Genomic DNA, 19710 nt, shown 5'->3' on the forward strand with positions numbered 1-19710 from the left:
ATATTAGTGAACGCACATGGGAGCCGTCCAGGAATCTATCAAATGCATCAGCTAAAGTCAAAGTTTTTCATCAACGACATCCATCAAAACCAAGATGAAAATCTCTCTTACAAAAGAGACAAGATTGAGGCAAGATAACATTCAATTTCCTATCCTTGTTTGTAACTTCTTTGCATTTGTGACGCTAATTAGATGGAGAGCCAACAACCAGCGGATTCAACTCAAAAACCTTCGTTTGCTGACCTGCCCGACGAGACATTACGATTGTCACAACCTTCAAGACGACGCAATCGAGATGAAGATCTTCAAGAACGACATGTTCTTTCTCGAATAGATGGTGAGATACAACGCGTTTGGTATCACGATTTGGGAAGGGACTCCCGATGTTTGGTGATTTTGCTAGAAGTAGGAACAACTCCTGATGGTGTTCCAAATATTCTATTCGAAGGAAGTTACGAAGGCCTCAACAATGATCAAATAACTGGATGGTCTTCCCGCCCTGGTATGGGACACTACCGATGGTTGAGAGGCCCTATCAATCATCTTCGAAGAGAACAAAGATCAGAGTATGTGGAGAATACAATTCGTCGCATCATAGATTTCTTCAACATATGATGACCGCTCCTCGTGGAACTCGTCTCTAGAAGGGGGGGTAATGTCACGGCCATAATCATGTAAGTTAATAATTACATATAGAAATAGGTAGAAGTAAGTAAAAGTAGATAAAAGTAAGTTAATTCTATAATATTTAATATAGAAGCTTCCTAGAAACTTCCTAGATGCTGCTTTGACTTCATAGGTGTCTTTAATTGACTTTTTGGATTAGAAACGTGGTCAGCAAGTTGGCCATGTGCCACACATGTTGTTAGCTTGAAAATCAAGCTAACTATATGGCCCACACGTAGAAAAACTTGCCTTGTAAGTCAAGGCATGTGCCCTACAAAGTCAACACCTATTGGAGGTCCTATAGAATGTCGCCACGTAGCTCTTAGTTAGATAGTATATATAGAGACAAGAGTGAAGGCTTCTTCACTCTTGTCAACTCCTTTCTTGCTTCTAGTCTAGTTTCAAGGGTCTCTAGTTTTCTTGTCTTTTGGCAATAGCCATTCCAGTTTTTCTTTCAATATATATATTTGTTTATTTACCTCTCTTTGAGTGAAGGCTCACTTATCTGAATTATTTTTCATCGAGTTCTTGTCCTTGACACTTCTATAGAAAATGTAAATCAAGGATACATGGCCACAACAACTCTTGGAAATAAGAAGGACCAACATTTAAAGTCTTAGACTCAAAAATATGATATTAAAATAAGCCAAATACTACCTAAGTCAAGAACCTACAAAATTGCCTATACTAATATAAGTCGAGACCTACAGACTCAAAAAAGAGCCCTATGCAACAAACAACCTTAATCTCTACAAAATACTATTCCACAATAACAACCAAATTTACCACAAGAACACTCCATCATCTAGCTTCAACAAACACAATCCCAACAAATGGAGCCACCATATTACTTCTTTATAAGAGATACTCCTCCAAGCTCTTCCATTCTATTCTTCTACTAACATCCAAATTGCCAAATGTAGGATCTTTCCAATCTTCTATTCTACAATGAAAGATCTCCAAATCAACTCTATCATAGGATATTAGCAAATTTGAACATGATAGGATACTAACTTGTGGTCTTCTGCCAAGTCTCAATACTTGAAGACCAAATTTAATGGTTCCATGCCCAAGTTAAGACCCTTATATTTATCAAAATAGCAATAATTCTCTTTAAAGTAATTGTAAATAAATACAACAACAAGAATCCTTTACGCAAGTGAGACAATGTAACATGGAGATTTAGCTGAGAAAGAATTAATGAAAGCTAAGCTATTATATATGCGCAACATTTATTTTAATTAAAAAAACCAATCTTAAACTATAAAAACTCAATCAGTACATATAGATATCATTCAACTAGTCCCTTAGAGACTTCATGTCCTCAAACTACATAAGGATGCTACATCCCTTCCAAATATATGCAGAAAACATATTGACATCTCTTCTTAGCAATAACCAATATGACAAAGACCTATCTTCTTTTGCCTTGACAAGAAAAAAAACATAGTACATCTTTTATATGAAACCTAAGAACTTGACTATGAAGATGATTACCTAGCTGAGGAATGTGGAAACTACAAGCCTACACTACTTCTTTTTCCAAATGATGGTAAAAAACTTGCTTTGAATTTCTAAATATTTACTTGCTAGAATAAAGACATTCAAGAAGTATACAAATACACAAAAATCCAAAACTTATTTTGGAAGATATACTTGCAACTAGATATTATCTTCTTATAATAGCAACACTATAATATAAGTGAATGCTTACAACACACAAGTCAACTTCAACTCAAAGGTAGAAAGAGCTTCTAAAACAATGCCTCTTATGTTGTTGATAGAAGTGCCTTCATTTGAAAAATGACCATCACCATTTCACACGAATTGGCTTGTAGAATATTCACCTTTGGAGTCATCATTGAAATATGCATACAATTTTTTATTCTTAATATTAATGGTAGTCCAATGAACATTCTCAATCTCTATGCACCAAATACTACAGGCTACCACGTCTAATTTTGGAATATCCTCTCTCAACATCCCTTCCCTCCAATCCTGTAGATAGTGGCTAGAGATTTCAATATGACATAATTTCAAGGCAACCAAAGCTTGGACTTTAACATACCAAGTATAGAATGTTGAGAACAAAACTCTTTGATCAACTTTGCACTCAAACTTGGCATCACAAACATTCTTTATTTGGACCCATATTGAAGAATCAAGCAAAAACACTTCACATGGCAACAACAAAATTCATCACATAGCTGGTCTAAAATTGATCAATTCTACACCAACTAAAAGCTACACCACCTAGGAGACACACACAAAATATGGCTGCAACTATCCTTCCTTTTAGACCATTTGGCCACCTTCCTATCAATAGCTTTAAATCAATAAGACACAAGAGCCAACTACACCTTTCTAATTTTCATTTGCCATGTTGAGATCTGGTCAGCTTCTGACCGAGTAGGTGACAACAGCCAATTCAACTCTGCCACATGCTAGTCTTAGCAACAATGGAAACAACAGGACTCGTGTCACTCCATAGAAGAAGTGTCTTTTGCATTCTACCTTGGATTGAAATCTATTTGGTTTGAAAGACCTGAAAAAAAAAAACAAAAACAAAAAAAGGTTGAAAAGTGTCCTGACGTGGTTCGTCGAGTTGAAGAGAAGAGAAGTTGACTGCGATATTATGATCCAACTGGATGCAATCGTAGGCATTAAAATACACCGCTCATGGCCATATTTAACCGTATGAACCAAGAAATCTTAAGAATCCCTTTGGATCAGATTACACACTAACAATATACAGTGGGTTAATCTATCTAGAGCCTACTATTTCATACACTAGAGCTGGCATGGGTTACATCCTATCCTGTGAGTCGAGCTGCAGCAATCCTTCAACATTGCTGCAATTCAATTCAATCCGTGGGTCCAGTCAAGTGCTGTATCGATGTTTTTAAAATTAAAAAAAAAAGGGGGGGGGGTGGAGATTCAATGCTGCTAGAGTCCCATCACTGCAGAATAGTCGTCGAATACTGGAGTTTATCGAGTCCCCTTATGCCACTTTCAGCGCATTCAAGTCTGTCTTGTAAGAGTTTGATCTAGCTGGCTGGGACCTTCGGAGCTTCACCTTGTACTGAGCCTCCTTGGCAGGGCCGAACTCAATGATATCCTCCGGGTGAACTCGAGTGGGCATTTTCGGGGTCAATTTGCAGCGACCACCACTGATACTCGTAATCCACGTGCCAGTCTTGCTGTCTAGGTCCGTAACAAACAGGGCGCCGTCTTTGAACACAAGTTTGGCATGCTGTGGTGCAACTTCGGGTTCCGTCACAGCCCGGAACTCGCCAAGCTCTATTTCGCATGATTCGCATCCAACAATGGTTGGCTTGGAATCCTCCCGGCACAGACGCAGCAGAGGCCTTCCGCTTTCGGTCACGTCACCGTCGATCGGCATTCTTTCTGAGGCCGGGACAAGGTACCAGTCTGCATTGGTGGCTCTCTCCAGGGCATCATCGTTCCAGAACCATTTCTTCAAATTCGAGTCTGCCTTGTCTTCGAGGCTGCAGTACGGAGCACGACCCTCCAGTGCAAAACTGTTACCACCCAGAATCCAACTGAGCATTGTTGGCATGCCGATGGTAATGAAGAAACGGCCTCCCACTCGACCTGGGTGCGGGATTTTGAGCTGCTTGATGAATGACAGGGGACCGAGGCCTTCCCCGAGATACGGCTTGTATGTGGTAGCCATGATGGCAGCCATCCGCGCCAGCCCGTGGATCACTCCGACACGTATTCTTCTCTTCCCCTCGTACGTTTTCAAAACACCCTGCAAGTCGGCAGAAGGTTGCTTCGCAGCTTTCGATAAATCCAAAGCAAGTTGGAAGCCGTCCTCGATAGCCATACAACCACCTTGACCAAGATTTGGCTGCATAGCGTGCGCGGAATCACCAAGCAGCGTTACTCTGCCTTTACTCCACGTCAGGATTGGAATACGATCATAAATATCACGGCGCAGAATCTGTTCCTCCGGAGTTGCCAGTAGGAGATCCACCACCTTGTCACACCATCCCCCGAACAACGACATCAACCTTGCCTTCCTTCCGCCTGGGGCGTCTACCCCGCCCGCAGGTTCATTGTAGAACGCATACCACTGCATCTTCCCTTGCCCAACGTCCGAAGAAACAAAGTACTGTTTGTGGCCGAGGAAGACGCGGTACCCAACGGTGTCGATATCAGCGGGCACAAAATCAGCAATCCCCGTGTAGCAGGTGTAATCAGAATACACGGTCGACGACTCACCTAGCAATTTCGTTCGCACCTTGGAGCGAATGCCATCAGCGCCGACGAGGATGTCCCCTTCAAATGTCCGTCCATCCTCCAGCACGACTTCCACTTTGTTCCCGTCGTCCACAAAATCTACCACATTAGAGCCATTCTGTATGTACTCTGATCCCAATGCACCGGAAAGAATTTCCTGGAGTTTCATCCGACTGATCACTCGAGTGACTGGCAAGCCTCGCTCTGCTGCGGGTGAGAAAGTATCGAACTTGCAGTACCACTCTCCGGTAATTCCATCCACGAGGCCATTGATACGGTCACCTGTGACGCATCCGTTTGCCATTATCTCTTCGGCAGCCTGCCGATCTACTGCCTCCAACGCCGCGAGTGCATTACTTTGAATTTGAATGGGGCCTCGGTATTGGCCTTCCCCTCGGATAGCACTCAAATCCCTCTCGAAAACAACCACGTCCAAACCTCTGTTCTTCGCGGCAAGTGCAAAAACAAGTCCACCGATACCACCGCCTGCCACGAGCACTCGCAGAGGCCGCGTCCGTGGAGGTGACACGTTTTTCTCTTCAGATGTGCTCACGCGCCCATTCCCTGGCGTCTGTATTCCAACATCCTTGACATCTTGAACTGCTGGTGTCCTTGCTACGCAAACACCAATTCTCCTTCTCGATTCTGCTGATGTGGTGTTGAGGGCTACCCTCCTCCACGAGGTATCGACAAATTCTGAGGTTAGGCATCCCGAACCTGATGCAAAAGCCTTCGGAAGCATGGTGGAGGAAAACAATCCCCCAACCACAGGATTCGCACAACTAATCACCATGTTTCCTTACTACTAGAACAGAGCTTTCCGTCCAGGAAAGCCTGCTCTGCTCTCCGACTTTAGAGTAATTCCCCCTCAAAACTATGATTCGAATTCAAGATGTCAAATTCCCAGCGGTAGTGACCAGCAATGACGAGACGATATCTTGTTCCAGCCTAGCTGACCCTGATTCAAGCTGCAGGAAGGCGATTGGTAAGCGAAACAAATACACCATGTTCGCCGGAAAAAAATTCAAGACATGCGGAGTATGAAGAGGATTGGAGCGTTTTCTTAAAGGATTTCTAGTCCACAGGGTACATGTATCAGGGCAATCTGCAGCGAGAGGTTACAAACTTGCCCAATCCTGCATCACTAAATGCAAACAATTGGTTGGGAACCTACTCTTCATAAGAATAAGTCTCCTGGTCGACGGAAGAGTTGGACCCTAACAGCAGATGGTGGAGAGTATGCATGCTACCTATTACACTGAGAATAATTTAGTGAAGTCTGCTGATGCACACAGCGACTTGGGGACCAAGAAATCCATTCCTCAGATTATCCGAAACCTACAATGTCAGCTTAACGTAGTGTGCACGAGAGGGAAGCCGCAGACCCGGTAGAGAAGTCTTCACAAATCAAAGTGGATATCCGAAAACCTCTTTCCATGGCACTTGCCCAGGCCAAACACATTGACTTTCCAATGACGAAAATTAGCTCTACAATAGTGGGTAATCGTCCCAACAATTCAGTGCTATACACCAACAGAAGCTACCTTTCAGAAGAATCCCACAAAACCAAAGAATCAACATAACAAAAGAATAGCCAGCAAGAATACTTCAAGAAGCCTGACTTACCGGATCCGAGTGCACAACTGGGATTCTTCTTATGAATTCGAAACCGAAACTCCCCTCCAGCTCCTATTGCGTCACCCTTCCGAATGGTTTGTATCCGATCAAGTCTGAGGCACTTCAAACCTAGCTGCGAGGACCCAAGTATAAAACGGTCACAAAGTGTGACAAGCACCACCCTCGCAATTCTCAATCCTCGAAATTCAACCTCCTCCTGATTTTCCGATAATACCCAGCTATCGACCTCCACACTTTTAACCACACTCGAGCGGGTACAGGAAATTTTTCCCCCGAAAAAAGGAAGGCCTCAGATTGAACACAGACTCCTGCTCCGAATCTATAAAACCCACCGCCCTAATGCTCCCCACAAGTGCACCGAGTTGGGCCGCAGAAAATCAGATGGAATGAAGGGGGGCAGACAAGCCACGGGGAGATATTTGTGGCAAATGCGAGGTGGTTCTGAGGTCCACATACTCTGGAGAGAGAAAGGGGAGACAGTGGCCATGAGTGATACGACACGAAGCAGTGGCGAAGATGCTCACCCTCAGAATCTCCCTCTCGCTCGCCCGCGCTCTGCCTTTACTCCAGCTAGGTGATTGGCACCGGCAGATTTGAGGTCTCCATTGGTCCGCTTTTTTATCCAATTCCTTCCCTGCTCAGGAGCCCCGCCTCCCCCCTCGCGACGCTCCTCACCGCCTGCAAGCGGGCCGCGACGGCGGCAGCAGAGATAACGCCTCTGTCGCCCGCGGCGGGATTTCGAAAATTTTCAGCTCCCGGGTTTGTGCCGCTTCTGCCCGTCCTCGGTTGAGACGCTGCCCGTGGATTCGGAATGCCGTTTCGCGGAGTTTCAAATCTTTAATATACTTAATACAATACGTACATGTAATCCATGTCAGCATCGAAGCCCCGATGTTTTCTTTGAGAATAATATTTTACATTGGAAAATATTTGAAGTAGAATATTAATTTTCCATTTTCAAAAGAAAAGTACCAATATTAGAAATTAACTTTTTTACACAAAAAACTATTTAAAATTTTGTTATAAGTTTATCTAAAGTATTAATTTTTAATGTAGACATATATATATATATATATATATATATATATACATATATAATAAAGGTTCTTTTTTCATTTCCATTCCTAATATTTAGTTTTTGAAAAAAAAAAGTAGCATGTGTATGTATATATTGTTATTTTAATTTTTTATATTAAAATTAAATAAACATATTTTTGTAATTTTTTTAAATTTTTTTTGTATAGTAATTCACTATGGTTTATAGTATAATAATAGTAGCATTTGAGCTTGCAATTATAATTGCAATACTCTATGTTGAAAGCATTAAATGTAGCCGGTGCTCTCCATACTATTTACTATAGTATAGAATATTTACCATAGCTACAATATTTGGAATGTAGTAGATAGACACTATTTATCTTCTCCCCTTTTCTTTGTATAAGAGATATAATCCTATCAATAAACTCACTTCTTGTGTGTATGTGTGTGTTTATATATGTGTGCATATTACTTCTAGCTACTCTTGTCTCTCTTTCTCTAAAACATTCTCAACATGTTATTAGGACAATTATTCTTATATTCTAGTCTTAGTTCTTAAAAACTTATGTACATTTTTTCCTTCATTTTCTCCTAATTTTTTTTTCTCCTTCTTGTATTGCTATTGTTATGTTGTTGTTATTGTTGCTGATGCTGCTCTTCTTGTGTTGTTGTTGTTGTTGTTGTATTGCTGTTGCTGCCAGATTGCCATCAATTGTCGCCAACTATAGCACCTTATCGCTAACTACCACTAACTGCAGTCACCTATCGTATTCTACTACTGTCTATCGTTGATTAACGCAACTTGCTACCAAACTATCACATCTTGCCGCAGCCTGCCGCCATACTACCGCACCCTGTCACACCCTACCACAATCTACTACAGAACCTTATTTTTGTGAAGAAAAAAAAAATCCTATTTTTTATTTTTTAATATTTTTGATTTCAAGTTTCAACTTTATCATTTTACTTGGCTTTGCATATTAAGGTACATTTTACTCAACTTTTTTTACTTGAACTTGTATTTTTTGTTCATATATTTATTTATAATAAGTGCTTCAGCATCCTCAACTGTCTCTACTATGTTTCCAACTATCACCTTTACATCCCAATATTTTCAAGCTTTTCTATTTCCACTATTAGCTACTAATAGAAATAATTATCTATTATGGATAAAAATAGCAAAAGCAAATTTATTTGTAAAACAACTATTAAATGTAATTTTATTTTAAGAATCTCTTACTGTAAGTACTTTAATTCCTATTGCTTTTCATTGGATAATACTTCTTTTCCTTTGTCGACATCTTGTATCCATATTACAATATCAATATTTAGAAATGGAAGATTCAGCCAAGCTCTAGGAGAATCTTAAATCCAGATTTGATCATCAAAAGACCATTTTTCTTCCACATGTCTGTCATAATTGGACACATTTATGTATCTTGGATTTTCCAAATTTAAATGCTTTCAATAGTGGAATGTATCATATTATCTCACAACTATTTTTGTGTGGACAAAGCATCTTTCAAGAAGAAATGATTGAAAAAACTCTCTCTACATTTCTTCCTGCATCTATTGTGCTTGCACAATAATATAAGAATATGAAATTTCAGAGTCATCTTGATGTCATGTCCTATCTACTTCTTGTGGAAAAACAAAACAAACTACGCTTGTGTAATGTACTAGCTTCTCCTATTGGAACCACGGTTCCAGAATCTCATGTACTTAATATTCCAAAGTCTAAGAAATAATTATACAAATATAGAAAAAATACTTATAAGTACTAACTTAGTCATAGTCGTGACCATTTCTACCCAAATGGAAAGAATAAACGTTCTACAATTAATTATAGTAGAAAAAAAAATTAAAGATGTGTTCTTACTATAAATGTGGAATGATTGGACATTTAGCACATACATGCCATACTTTAAAATACTTTGTTAAAATGTTCTAAGAAAATAAGAAACTTCAAGCTAAAGCTTGTGAAGTTTATATCATGGATGCATCCATGGATTCAATTGGTGTTGATGATTTAGAGACTTATATAAATGACAAAACCTCTAGTGATAAATTAAATGATGACTTCATTGATTTTGCAACAATACATACTATTCTATAAGATAGACAATTTTTTATTGAAAAATCTTCAACTTCGCAAATTAAAAATTTGATAACTATAGCTAGAACAAATGTATTTCATTTCCAAGTAAGAACAGTAATAGTAAAATTGCATGCAAGCTCTATTATAAAATATAAACATGCAATGTTTGTACCCTCAACACCTCGGAGACTAATCAACTATAGAGATATGCGTGCCAATGACTATCACATCTCAAATGCAATTCTAGATAGGTGGGAGGTTTTGGTTCTTGAATAAAACCATAAAGTTGTAGTAAAAGCCTTTGCTGTGACAAATGGTTTATATCAGATTGCAATGTGGCCTCCTATTATATTTAATTTTGCATCATCTATGACAGAGAGTCCCATTTCTCTTTGGCATGAATAATTGGAACATCCAAAATCTACATTATTTTGGAAGATAATTCCATGTATAACTAGGCATAATTTAAGACCTATAGATATAGATTCTATGAAATTATATCATACATGTGTGCAAGGCAAGGTGATTGCTCAGCCTTCAATTTCAAAACTCCTACAAGAATTACTACCAATACTTGAAATGTTGTATGGTGATATTTGTCATCCTATTAATCTAATATTTGGACTATTTTGTTATTTTTTTTATCCTTGTTGATGCATCAGGCAAACAATGACATGTTTAATTATTATCATCTTGAAACATGGTATTTGGTAATCTTATGTCTATGCTTATTAATTTTTGAGCTTATTTTCTTGATTATCCTATCAAAAAATTGAGTATAGATAATACAAAAGAATTTACATCAAAGTCCTTTGAAGACTATTGTACTGCAATAGGGATTGAGTTGACATATTATGATCCATATGAACATGCTTAAAATGGACTTGTAGAGTTATTTATAAAGCATATATAACTCATTACCTAGCCACTCCTTCTTCATACAAATTTACATGCATCTATGTGAGGTCATGCAATTTTGCATGTTGTAACATTAATATGCTTTTGTCCTTCTTTTCTTGAAACTATTACACCACAAGAACTTATTTCAGGTCGTGTTCTAAATGTATCTCATCTACGGATATTTGGTTGCTGTATTTGGGTTTCAGTACCAAAACCTCAATGGCATACCATTGGAGCTCATCAATGAGAAGGTTATATATTGGTTTTGATTCACCAAGCATTATTTATATATTTGATCCATCAACTGACATATTATTATGTGCATATTTTTAAAATTACTATTTTGAAGAGAACGTATTCTCATCTCTTTAAAGAGGAGTATTTAATCAATAAAGAAATACTTGTATTTGAAGTACCAAAAAAATTTATAATGAATCCTGATCTTTGAACATCTTTGGCTGAAAGTGAAGTTGCCAAGATTTTGTATCTAAAACGGATTGCAAATGAAACACCTGATAGCTTCAATGATACACCTCGGATTACAAGAGTTCCAATTAATGAGGCTCAAAATAAATCCACCTAGATTGTAATATGAATAACAAATATACTTCAAGTAAAACATCAGCAATTAAAAAGACTTGAGGATCAAATAAGCAAACATGAAAGAAAAAAGCTATAACATATAATGATTTTGATATTATTTCTATTGAAGTTCTTACTAAACCTATGAGACCATCAATTAATGACAATATGTCTATACACATTATACCTTTACTTCATATAATAGAAAATCTTGAAATTAGGAGGAATAAAACTAAGTTGAGTATAGAATTATCTGTTATATATTATATTATAAAAAACTTTTGGAATAGACCATCTATTATAATAGATGAATCATTTGCATTCATAATAATAGAAATTCTTTCTTTTGAAAAAAAAAATCCTAAACCTCAAATCATTTAAGAAGCAATGTGTTGCTCTGATTGATTAAAATAGAAAACTACCATCAAAGAGGAGTATGCTTCTTTGCATAAGAAGAAAGTCTTTGGTCGAATTGTAGACACTCTTACTTCTTGCCATGTGGGATATAAGATGGTATTAGTACACAAGTAAGATGCTAAGGGTCAAATAATCTACTATAAAGCTCGACTTGTTGCTCAAGGATTTATCCAATGATTTGGCATTGATTATGAATCTACATATTTTTCAATCATATATTCAATTAGACTCTAATATATTATTAGAATGGTAGTTCATACCCCCTTGAGATGCGTCTCATGGATGTAGTAACTACATATTTGTATGGTTCACTTGATGCAAATATTTATATGAAATTTCCATCTAATTTGAAAACAAGAACTCCAAATGCACCTGCTTTAGGATGATATTGTGATATTAAATTACTCAAGGCCTTATATGGTGTAAAATAATTTGGACACATGTGATATTAATGTCTTTGAAATTATTTAATTATAAATAAATTTGCAAGTGATTTATTAATTTCTTGTTTATTTATCAAATGAGATAAAATTGATTTTGTAATCATCGTTGTATATGTTCATGATCTTAACCTAGTAGGTACTAGATCTGCATGCATTGTACCTATTAACCTTCTTATACATGAATTTGAGATGAAAATACTAGAAAAAATAACTTTTTGCATTGGTCTTCAAATTATGTATCTCGCAGATGGTAGCATTTTTTTCTATTAACTAACATATATTAGACAAATATTATAGATATTCAATATGATTGATGTTTATCCATTGTCTACACCAATGATTGGACGTGGTCATGATAGTCATGATCTATATCGTCCGTGCAAGGAGGAGGAGGAAGTAATATTGAATGAGCAATATCCATACCTCGTAGCGATTGGAGTGCTTTTATATTTAGCCACATCTACCAGACCAAATATTATATTTGTAATTAGTGTTCTTGCAAGACATAGTGCATGTCAAATACTACAACATTGGAATGGTATCAAACATTTACTATGTTGTGGTAATATAAATACATTCATGTATGAAAACCTTGGTTGACTTACTTTTCTTTGAACTTTTATTAAGTTCTTTTTTCTTCTTACCAATCTAATTTTTCTATAGTTTTAGAAAAAATAATTCCACTTTCTTCTTTTTTCTTTTCTAAAATTTTGGCTAAATTTTATTTTATCTTTAATCTTAACTTAATCTTTGGTTTAGCCTTAAAATTTTCTTTTATTCCTTTTACTTTCTTTCTAATCTTTGATTTTAGTAGATTCAGAGTTATATTTATAGATGTAAGAAGAACTTTGTCTTTGAGGTTATATTTAGGTTTTTATTAAGAATAAAAGAGAATTTAAATAGTATTATTTGGTTGCCATTAATAGTGCTGACTTGGAGGATTAGATTTGGTGTTTGTTTAACTTTAAACTATTAGTTTTTAACTTGGACTTTAAAGACCTTGGCTATGAATTCTTTGGTGAGCTCAGAAGTAAGGAAGAGGGGTTTTTTTTGTAAGTTGAGAAGAGATATTCAAAGAAAAGATCTTCTTGGCATGAATTTAGGTGGAAAAAATGCATGAATTGGAGCTTGGATGAGAGAGATATGCTTATTTAAACTTAGACTACTAATTTGATATCTATTGCCACTTTACTATATATATTAGGAGTTTTCAGATACTAGCAAGAAATCAGGGAATTGGATTAGAAATTAGACTTTAAGTTGAACATTTTATTTCCAAGGATTGATAGAATTAATTCTAAAATGAGTGAGATATGGCTAGTTAAAAATAACAAACTAAAACTAGGATTTTGAAGAAATTAGAGAAATAGAGGGTTTTGGTTTTAAATTAGAACTTGAGCTTGAAGATGAATTTGAAGCTCATTTTTTGTATACATCTTACTTATGATATAAAGAGCCTATGTCTAAAATCTCATATTAATTAAAATTCAAACTTGGAAGAAATGGCAAAATTTATTCTTAAGTGTCTAAGATTTTGACTTTCAAAGAATCTGATAAGGATTTGGTGATATCACTCGATTGGCAATGAACCTGTAGCTAAAAATGTGTGTAATGATGATCAAAGGTGCAAGTTTTGTACTTTCAAAATTTGAGCTTATTTGAATGGTTGAATCTTGAGATATGAATTTTTAAGCTTCAATTTTGCTAGTTTATTACAAACATAGTTATGAAAATACTCAAAGGGAAATTTAAGAAGGTTTTGTGCATATTAGACCCAACTTAAATACAAAGAGGGACTTTGTGTCTATCCAAAGCAGACTCTTGCTATCACAACATTATTTAAAAAGTACTGAAGATTTGGAATTAAACTACACATGATTTGAAGATCTAAAATTGGTTGGATATTTTGATTGAAGATATAAATTTAATATTGCAGTAGCTAAATCTCAAACATGCCATGTATTCTTAAGATATGGAGCTACAATATCATAGAAATCAGTGAAACAAATTATAACTGCAACTTCATCCAACCATATAAAAATTATTCTCTTACATGAAGCATCTCAAGAATGTATTTGGTTGCGATCAATTGATAAATTCATTTAGACAATCTATGGATTTTCATATGATGATTCTCCAACTATCTTGTATAAAGATAATAGCGCTTGTGTTGTACAAATGTAAATTGGTTTTATTAAAAGAGATAGGACAAAACATATTGATCCAAAGTATTTTAGTTATATCCATGACTTGGTTACTGATCAAGTACTTAAGATCAAGAAAATTGAATATGCAAATAACCTTACTGATCTCTTCACTAAAGCTCTCCCTTTGTACAATCATTGTCAACTTACTTATGGCATTGGTATGCGACAACTTACTTTTCTTGAGTAAGAAAGTTATTGAATTCTTCAAATAATATTATATTCTTTTTTCTTCATCTATGGTTTTGTCCTTAAATATAATAAGGTTTTCCTAGATAAAGTTTTAATGAGGCAACAATTATTGATCTTATGAGATTACATAAAAGTATAGATGATAATTCTATGCATATAAATATTATGACAAGGAAGGAGGAGTATTGAAAGCATTAAACGTAGCCGGCACTATCCATACTATTTACTATAGTTTATAATATTTATTGTAGCTACAGTGTTTGGAATATAGTGGAGAAATAGTATTTATCTTCTCCCCTTCTCTTTGTATAAGAGATATAACCCTATCAATAAAGTTACTTCTTGTGTGTATGTGTTTACATATATGCGCATATTACTTCTAGCTACTCTTGTCTTTCTTTTTCTAAAACATTCTCAACACTTTCTAGTTTTGACAATGGTGCCAAGTACTTTAATTTTATATATATATATATATATATATATATATTTATTTATTTAAACTTTTTTAGTATAAAGTTAAACATCCATAAAAAAAAATTATATATATATATATATATATATATATATAGAGAGAGAGAGAGAGAGAGAGAGAGAGAAAAAAAAAGAGATATGTAGATATTGCAATGATAGTTAAAAAATAATAATTATATTTTGTTAAGAAAATATTATCAATGTAAAAATATTTATATTTCTTAATTATTCTACATAGTAAGATTATATATTTATCTATACATACATAGATAAAGAAATTAAATATTTTAATGTGTTATAATATGTACAGCTGAAGTAATAATTTAATATAAAGAGTATTTCAAACTAAAATTGTTTTATTAATTTTAATTTTCAAATACTAAAAAATAAAGTGTATTTTAAAATTTTCATAATAAGTGTTACAAACATTTGTAAGACACTTGGTTATTTTTCATTAATTTTTTTATAAATTTCCTTCATACGAATTTTCTTTGAATAAATAAAATTATCAGAAATTAAAATTTTAAATTAAGAACCCAATGCATTGAATTAAAAAATTATTTCTTGACTTAAAAGTACACACCCTGCGAACCTTGAGGAAATAGCAATTTAATAATTTTCATGTTACAACTGGAGTGTAAATTACAGTATTTACAATAGAATTATATTTTTATACTTTTATCTTTGAACTATTCTGACATCATTTTTAACTTGAAAACTTAAAACTACAAAGAGCACAGTCAAATCTTATGTTGAACATATAAAAATAAAAGTAAAAAAAAACAATTCTAGACAAATTATGTTTTATAGAATAATTTTATGAATTAAGTCTTTAGTTATAACTATTTTATGAACTAAGTTTTCAGAAACATTAAAATAAATTAAATTAAATTAAACCTGATACTTCACAAGTATTTATTTATTTAATTGTGTAAATTATATTAAAAATTTGGTAATATAATTATATAATGTTATGAAATATAATAAAAATATGATATAATATTTTTTTACATTTTTATTTTTACGGCATAAATACTAATTTATAAAAGATTTTTTTTAATGTATTATAATAAATTATTTATTTTGATATCCTTAGTTAATTATATTTTATCTAAAACTTGTGGTTATAAACTTATCATCTTTACCAATGTTGTGTGAGATTTTTGAGCTAGTGCAGAAGTAATAATAAAAAATATATTCATTAGATTTAGTTCTTAGAATTATAAAACAATACCATGAAATTTTGTATATGTGTACAATCTTCAAATAGTAAAGAAAAATATCAAGTCATTTAATTTATTTTTCAAAATTATTATATTAAATATCTTAAACTATGTTTTTAAATTTAAAATATTATATTTCGTAATTTGATTTACAATTGATTTATGCTTGAAGTAAAATCTATAAAATTATAATTTATTAATATGAAAAAGTAATTATTAATTAAAATAAGAAAATAAAAATAAGGTAAGATGGGCAATTCTTGTCTAAAAGTGCAGGAAATCTTTAAATTACAAACTAATAAGAATTTAGTAGTAACATTTTTGTAGGTACTTGTTCAATACAAAGAGCTACTATATAAATATCTCACAACTTAGACACTTGTGTCAAAAGTTTTGTGCTTTTTATTGAATTTTTATTGGTTAGTACATGCAATTGACAAAAAAATCAAAAAAATAATAACCGATTTCTAGATTATTCTATCAAAAATTAATAATATATTTATAATTTTATATTGATGTTATCTTTTTTTAACTAAATTTTTTGTGGGTTTATATATATGTACATAAATATATACATTCACAAAAGTTAATGGTCAAATACATTTTTAAAAACATTTCCAATGTGTGCAAACTTCTTTTTTTTTTTTTTTTTTTTTTTTTTTCTATCTCACTAATAATGAATTAAGTATAGGAAATCAACATAATTTACAGTCTTAAAATGATAAGCTTAGCACAAGAGTTTATCTACACGTCAAGTATACTACCAATATATAGCAAAACAAAATTTCTTTTTCTTTATTCATTTATTTTTCTTAATTTGCACACAAAAATGAACTTACCCAGATAGATTCAAATAACCCAAAGTTTTGATCGCCATCTACAAGAGCTCAGGAAAATGTAGATAAAATACCTTTTATTTATTTATTTATTTATTTATATATTTTTAATATCATCTAAGGTAATATGAACAGATTGTCATGAAGTAGACACCAAGGGTCCAAAGCCAAAGGACCAAGTACCCGAGACGCGGTCATGGGGTCACGATACCATGGTCGTAGGAGTACCGAGACGGTGTCTTATCCAGCCCAATCCATCCACGGGCACGGGATACCGCGTCTTCGGGCAGCGACGAGGCCCTCCTCCTCCAGGTTCAGGTTGCCTTAGCAATCCATAGCTCGGCGAGCCCTCTTCTTTCTCCTCGTTTGGTCTCTATCGCTGGCTCTCTAATTGCGAAGAAGCCCTCCTCGTCATGGCCATGGCTACGTCCTCTGCCTTCTCCATGGCAGCTTTGAATTCTGTTCTGCCCTCTGGTTTTGCCCCTCAGACCAGGCACCCCGTTGCCTGTGCGCGCTTGGCAACCGGCGTGAGCGTGAAGCGGAGTGCTGCCGTGGTCGTGAAGCCGATCTCGGCTTCTAAAGCTGTTGTGTTCCAGGCGTTCGATGGCCTCAGGAATGAGAATGCGCTGCAATTGCGTACTGGTAAGTCTTAAAACTTGGTGGTTGTTCATTTGTGCGAATTGTTGGTTGGTTGGTTGGTTAGTTGGATTCATTTGGGTCTTGCATTGTGCATGTGTCGGGGTCGTTTCGTTGTGTTCGACAATGTGGGTTGTTGAGACAGAGACGTTAGGTGTTTAAGATTGTGCTTGAACCTCTCATTCTGGTAGTGTTGCAGCTGGAGGATAGTGTTGACTTTACTACAGCAGGTGTGGAATTAGAGGATTGAAAGGTTTTCGACCCCACAGAAATTAGTTAGGCCTGGAATTTCGGCACATACCATGTGCTCAACATGTCTGGTGATGATATGGAGAATTGATCTGAATGTAGTTTCCAATCGAATGGCTAGAAGTCTGAATGCTAAAGCCGATGATGCTCCTTTCATCCCTGGGTTTCACATGTGTTAATCCTAATTGAACCTCATGCATTCGTATAACAACTTATATTGTTCGTGTTGTTTTAGGGACACTGGCTCAGTCCTTTGTCGTTGCCGAGAAGTTTGATTATTCATAATAACAATAATTAATCACAGTTTTTCTCTTTCTGTAGGAGCCACTTTTGGGGTGATGGGTTTAGGAATCAGCAATGGTGCGAAGTGGTTTGCCATGAGACACGGCCGCAAAATTCACCGCCTCGGAAGGCCTGCCGATCAGCGTCGCGCTCTTCTCAGGGGCCTTACCACCGAGATTCTCCGCCACGGTAGGATTAAAACCACCCGCGCCCGTGCCACCGCCATGCGCAAGTATGTCGACCACATGATTACTCTTGCAAAGGGAGGCTCCCTTCACCAGAGAAGACAGGCCTTGGGCTTTCTCTATGACAAGCAGTTGGTGCATTCGTTGTTTGCTGAGGTGCCTGAAAGGTATGGTGAGAGGAATGGTGGATACACAAGGATTATCCGGACAATGCCACGAAAGGGTGACAATGCTCCCATGGCATTCATTGAGCTTGTATAGGTACTTCCTTTTAGATTTGTCGATTTTTCTGTGTAAAGAAGCTTCACATTATTTTGAGCACCTAGACACATGGGAATTTTTGTTATGGATGGCTTTCCATCGTGGACGATCTATTCTCAAGAGCCTTGAGTGCATCCACTTCACGATTTACTGCTCCTCTTCTCCCCTCAATAATGAGGTCTACTCTTGTATGACTAGACTGCTTCCCATGTCTAACGTTCTCTTGTTTAACGGTGGCGTTTTGTACCTCAAAGGTTTACGCACTTGGTGTAGCAAAAGTGACGGAGACAAAGACGAGGATTATGTAACTCGTTTGCAGCGACCAGAAATTGAATAGTTCTATGATAGCCTAATGCTTCAGTTCGAGTGGAGGCTTTAATGTTCAACGTTGCAGTCTGGGCTCATACATGTGTAGCTTTTGCAGAAGCAGGCGCTACAATGTCGCACATGATCACGAGTTGTTGTTTAGTCTTGTTTTGTCTTGTTTTGTTTCGTATCTGTTTCTCTATTTTTTCCTGACCCTTACATTTTCAGGGTTATCTGCTTTCAGCATGGAGCGAACCGTTACTAGTTTCTTGAAACCATTACCGATACCATTGCGGCCAATGGACCATGCGTATTTCTGTAGGCTTGATTATGCTTACCGAGGCTCCCCCTCCAGCGGCACATCACTTCGTACTTTCCGCCTGTTGTAGTTTCGATTTCATGGTCGAATTACCTACACTAAATATATAATCAAACCAGAGAAAAACGTTGGAGGTACACTGAAGAGGCTGTGTGAAATCTAACGTGCTTGGGGGATGCTTCCACTGTCATCTCTCGATGAAAGTTCAATAGTCATGTTCCTCAAGAGACAAGACCAAAAACCTGTCCGAAGAGTGTTTCAGACTGAATGTGGCTAATTCGTCCGATTTATTCCCAACTGTGACTTGTGCGGTGATTCGCAAAACCAAGTCACTGCTGCTTCGTTATACTTTTCTCAGGCAATGTCATGACACTTAGTGAGTAAATTCGTGAGCTGTGAAACTCTTTAAAGAGAAAGTGTTCATCACTAATGCACACAACTCTTACAGTCCCTTTTTTGTGGTGTTTCTTTCTAGTACCATGAGAGTTACTCTTCTCT

General features: G+C 35.7%; 2 protein-coding genes across 5 annotated transcripts; one reads left to right on the forward strand and one right to left on the reverse strand.

The window, feature by feature from the left end:
- Positions 1–3271: 3271 nt before the first annotated feature.
- LOC112289573 (zeaxanthin epoxidase, chloroplastic) lies at positions 3272–6942 on the reverse strand. Of its 2 annotated transcripts, XM_090254729.1 has the most exons (3): positions 6559–6942; positions 6107–6182; positions 3272–5900 (listed from the first exon to the last, which is right to left on the reverse strand). In XM_090254729.1, exon 3 carries the CDS (start codon positions 5723–5725, stop codon positions 3668–3670), a length of 2058 nt encoding a protein of 685 aa, XP_090110855.1. In that variant the 5' UTR covers positions 5726–5900; positions 6107–6182; positions 6559–6942; the 3' UTR covers positions 3272–3667. The 2 variants fall into 2 exon arrangements, with proteins under 2 accessions (XP_090110855.1, XP_024390618.1); XM_024534850.3 differs by lacking the exon at positions 6107–6182.
- A 10395-nt stretch (positions 6943–17337) lies between these two features.
- On the forward strand, positions 17338–19664 carry LOC112289434 (large ribosomal subunit protein bL17c). 3 transcript variants are annotated; one of them, XM_024534628.3, is made up of 3 exons: positions 17338–17616; positions 18181–18587; positions 19122–19664. In XM_024534628.3, the coding sequence occupies exons 1-2, from the start codon at positions 17388–17390 to the stop codon at positions 18585–18587; spliced, it is 636 nt and encodes a 211-aa protein (XP_024390396.1). In that variant the 5' UTR covers positions 17338–17387; the 3' UTR covers positions 19122–19664. The 3 variants fall into 3 exon arrangements, with proteins under 3 accessions (XP_024390396.1, XP_024390397.1, XP_024390398.1); XM_024534629.3 differs by having other exon boundaries at positions 18842–19349; XM_024534630.3 differs by having other exon boundaries at positions 19138–19349.
- Positions 19665–19710: the final 46 nt, after the last annotated feature.

Source organism: Physcomitrium patens, chromosome 12, assembly GCF_059467195.1.
Source record: "Physcomitrium patens ecotype Gransden chromosome 12, ASM5946719v1, whole genome shotgun sequence".
Classification (NCBI taxonomy): Eukaryota; Viridiplantae; Streptophyta; class Bryopsida; order Funariales; family Funariaceae; genus Physcomitrium; species Physcomitrium patens.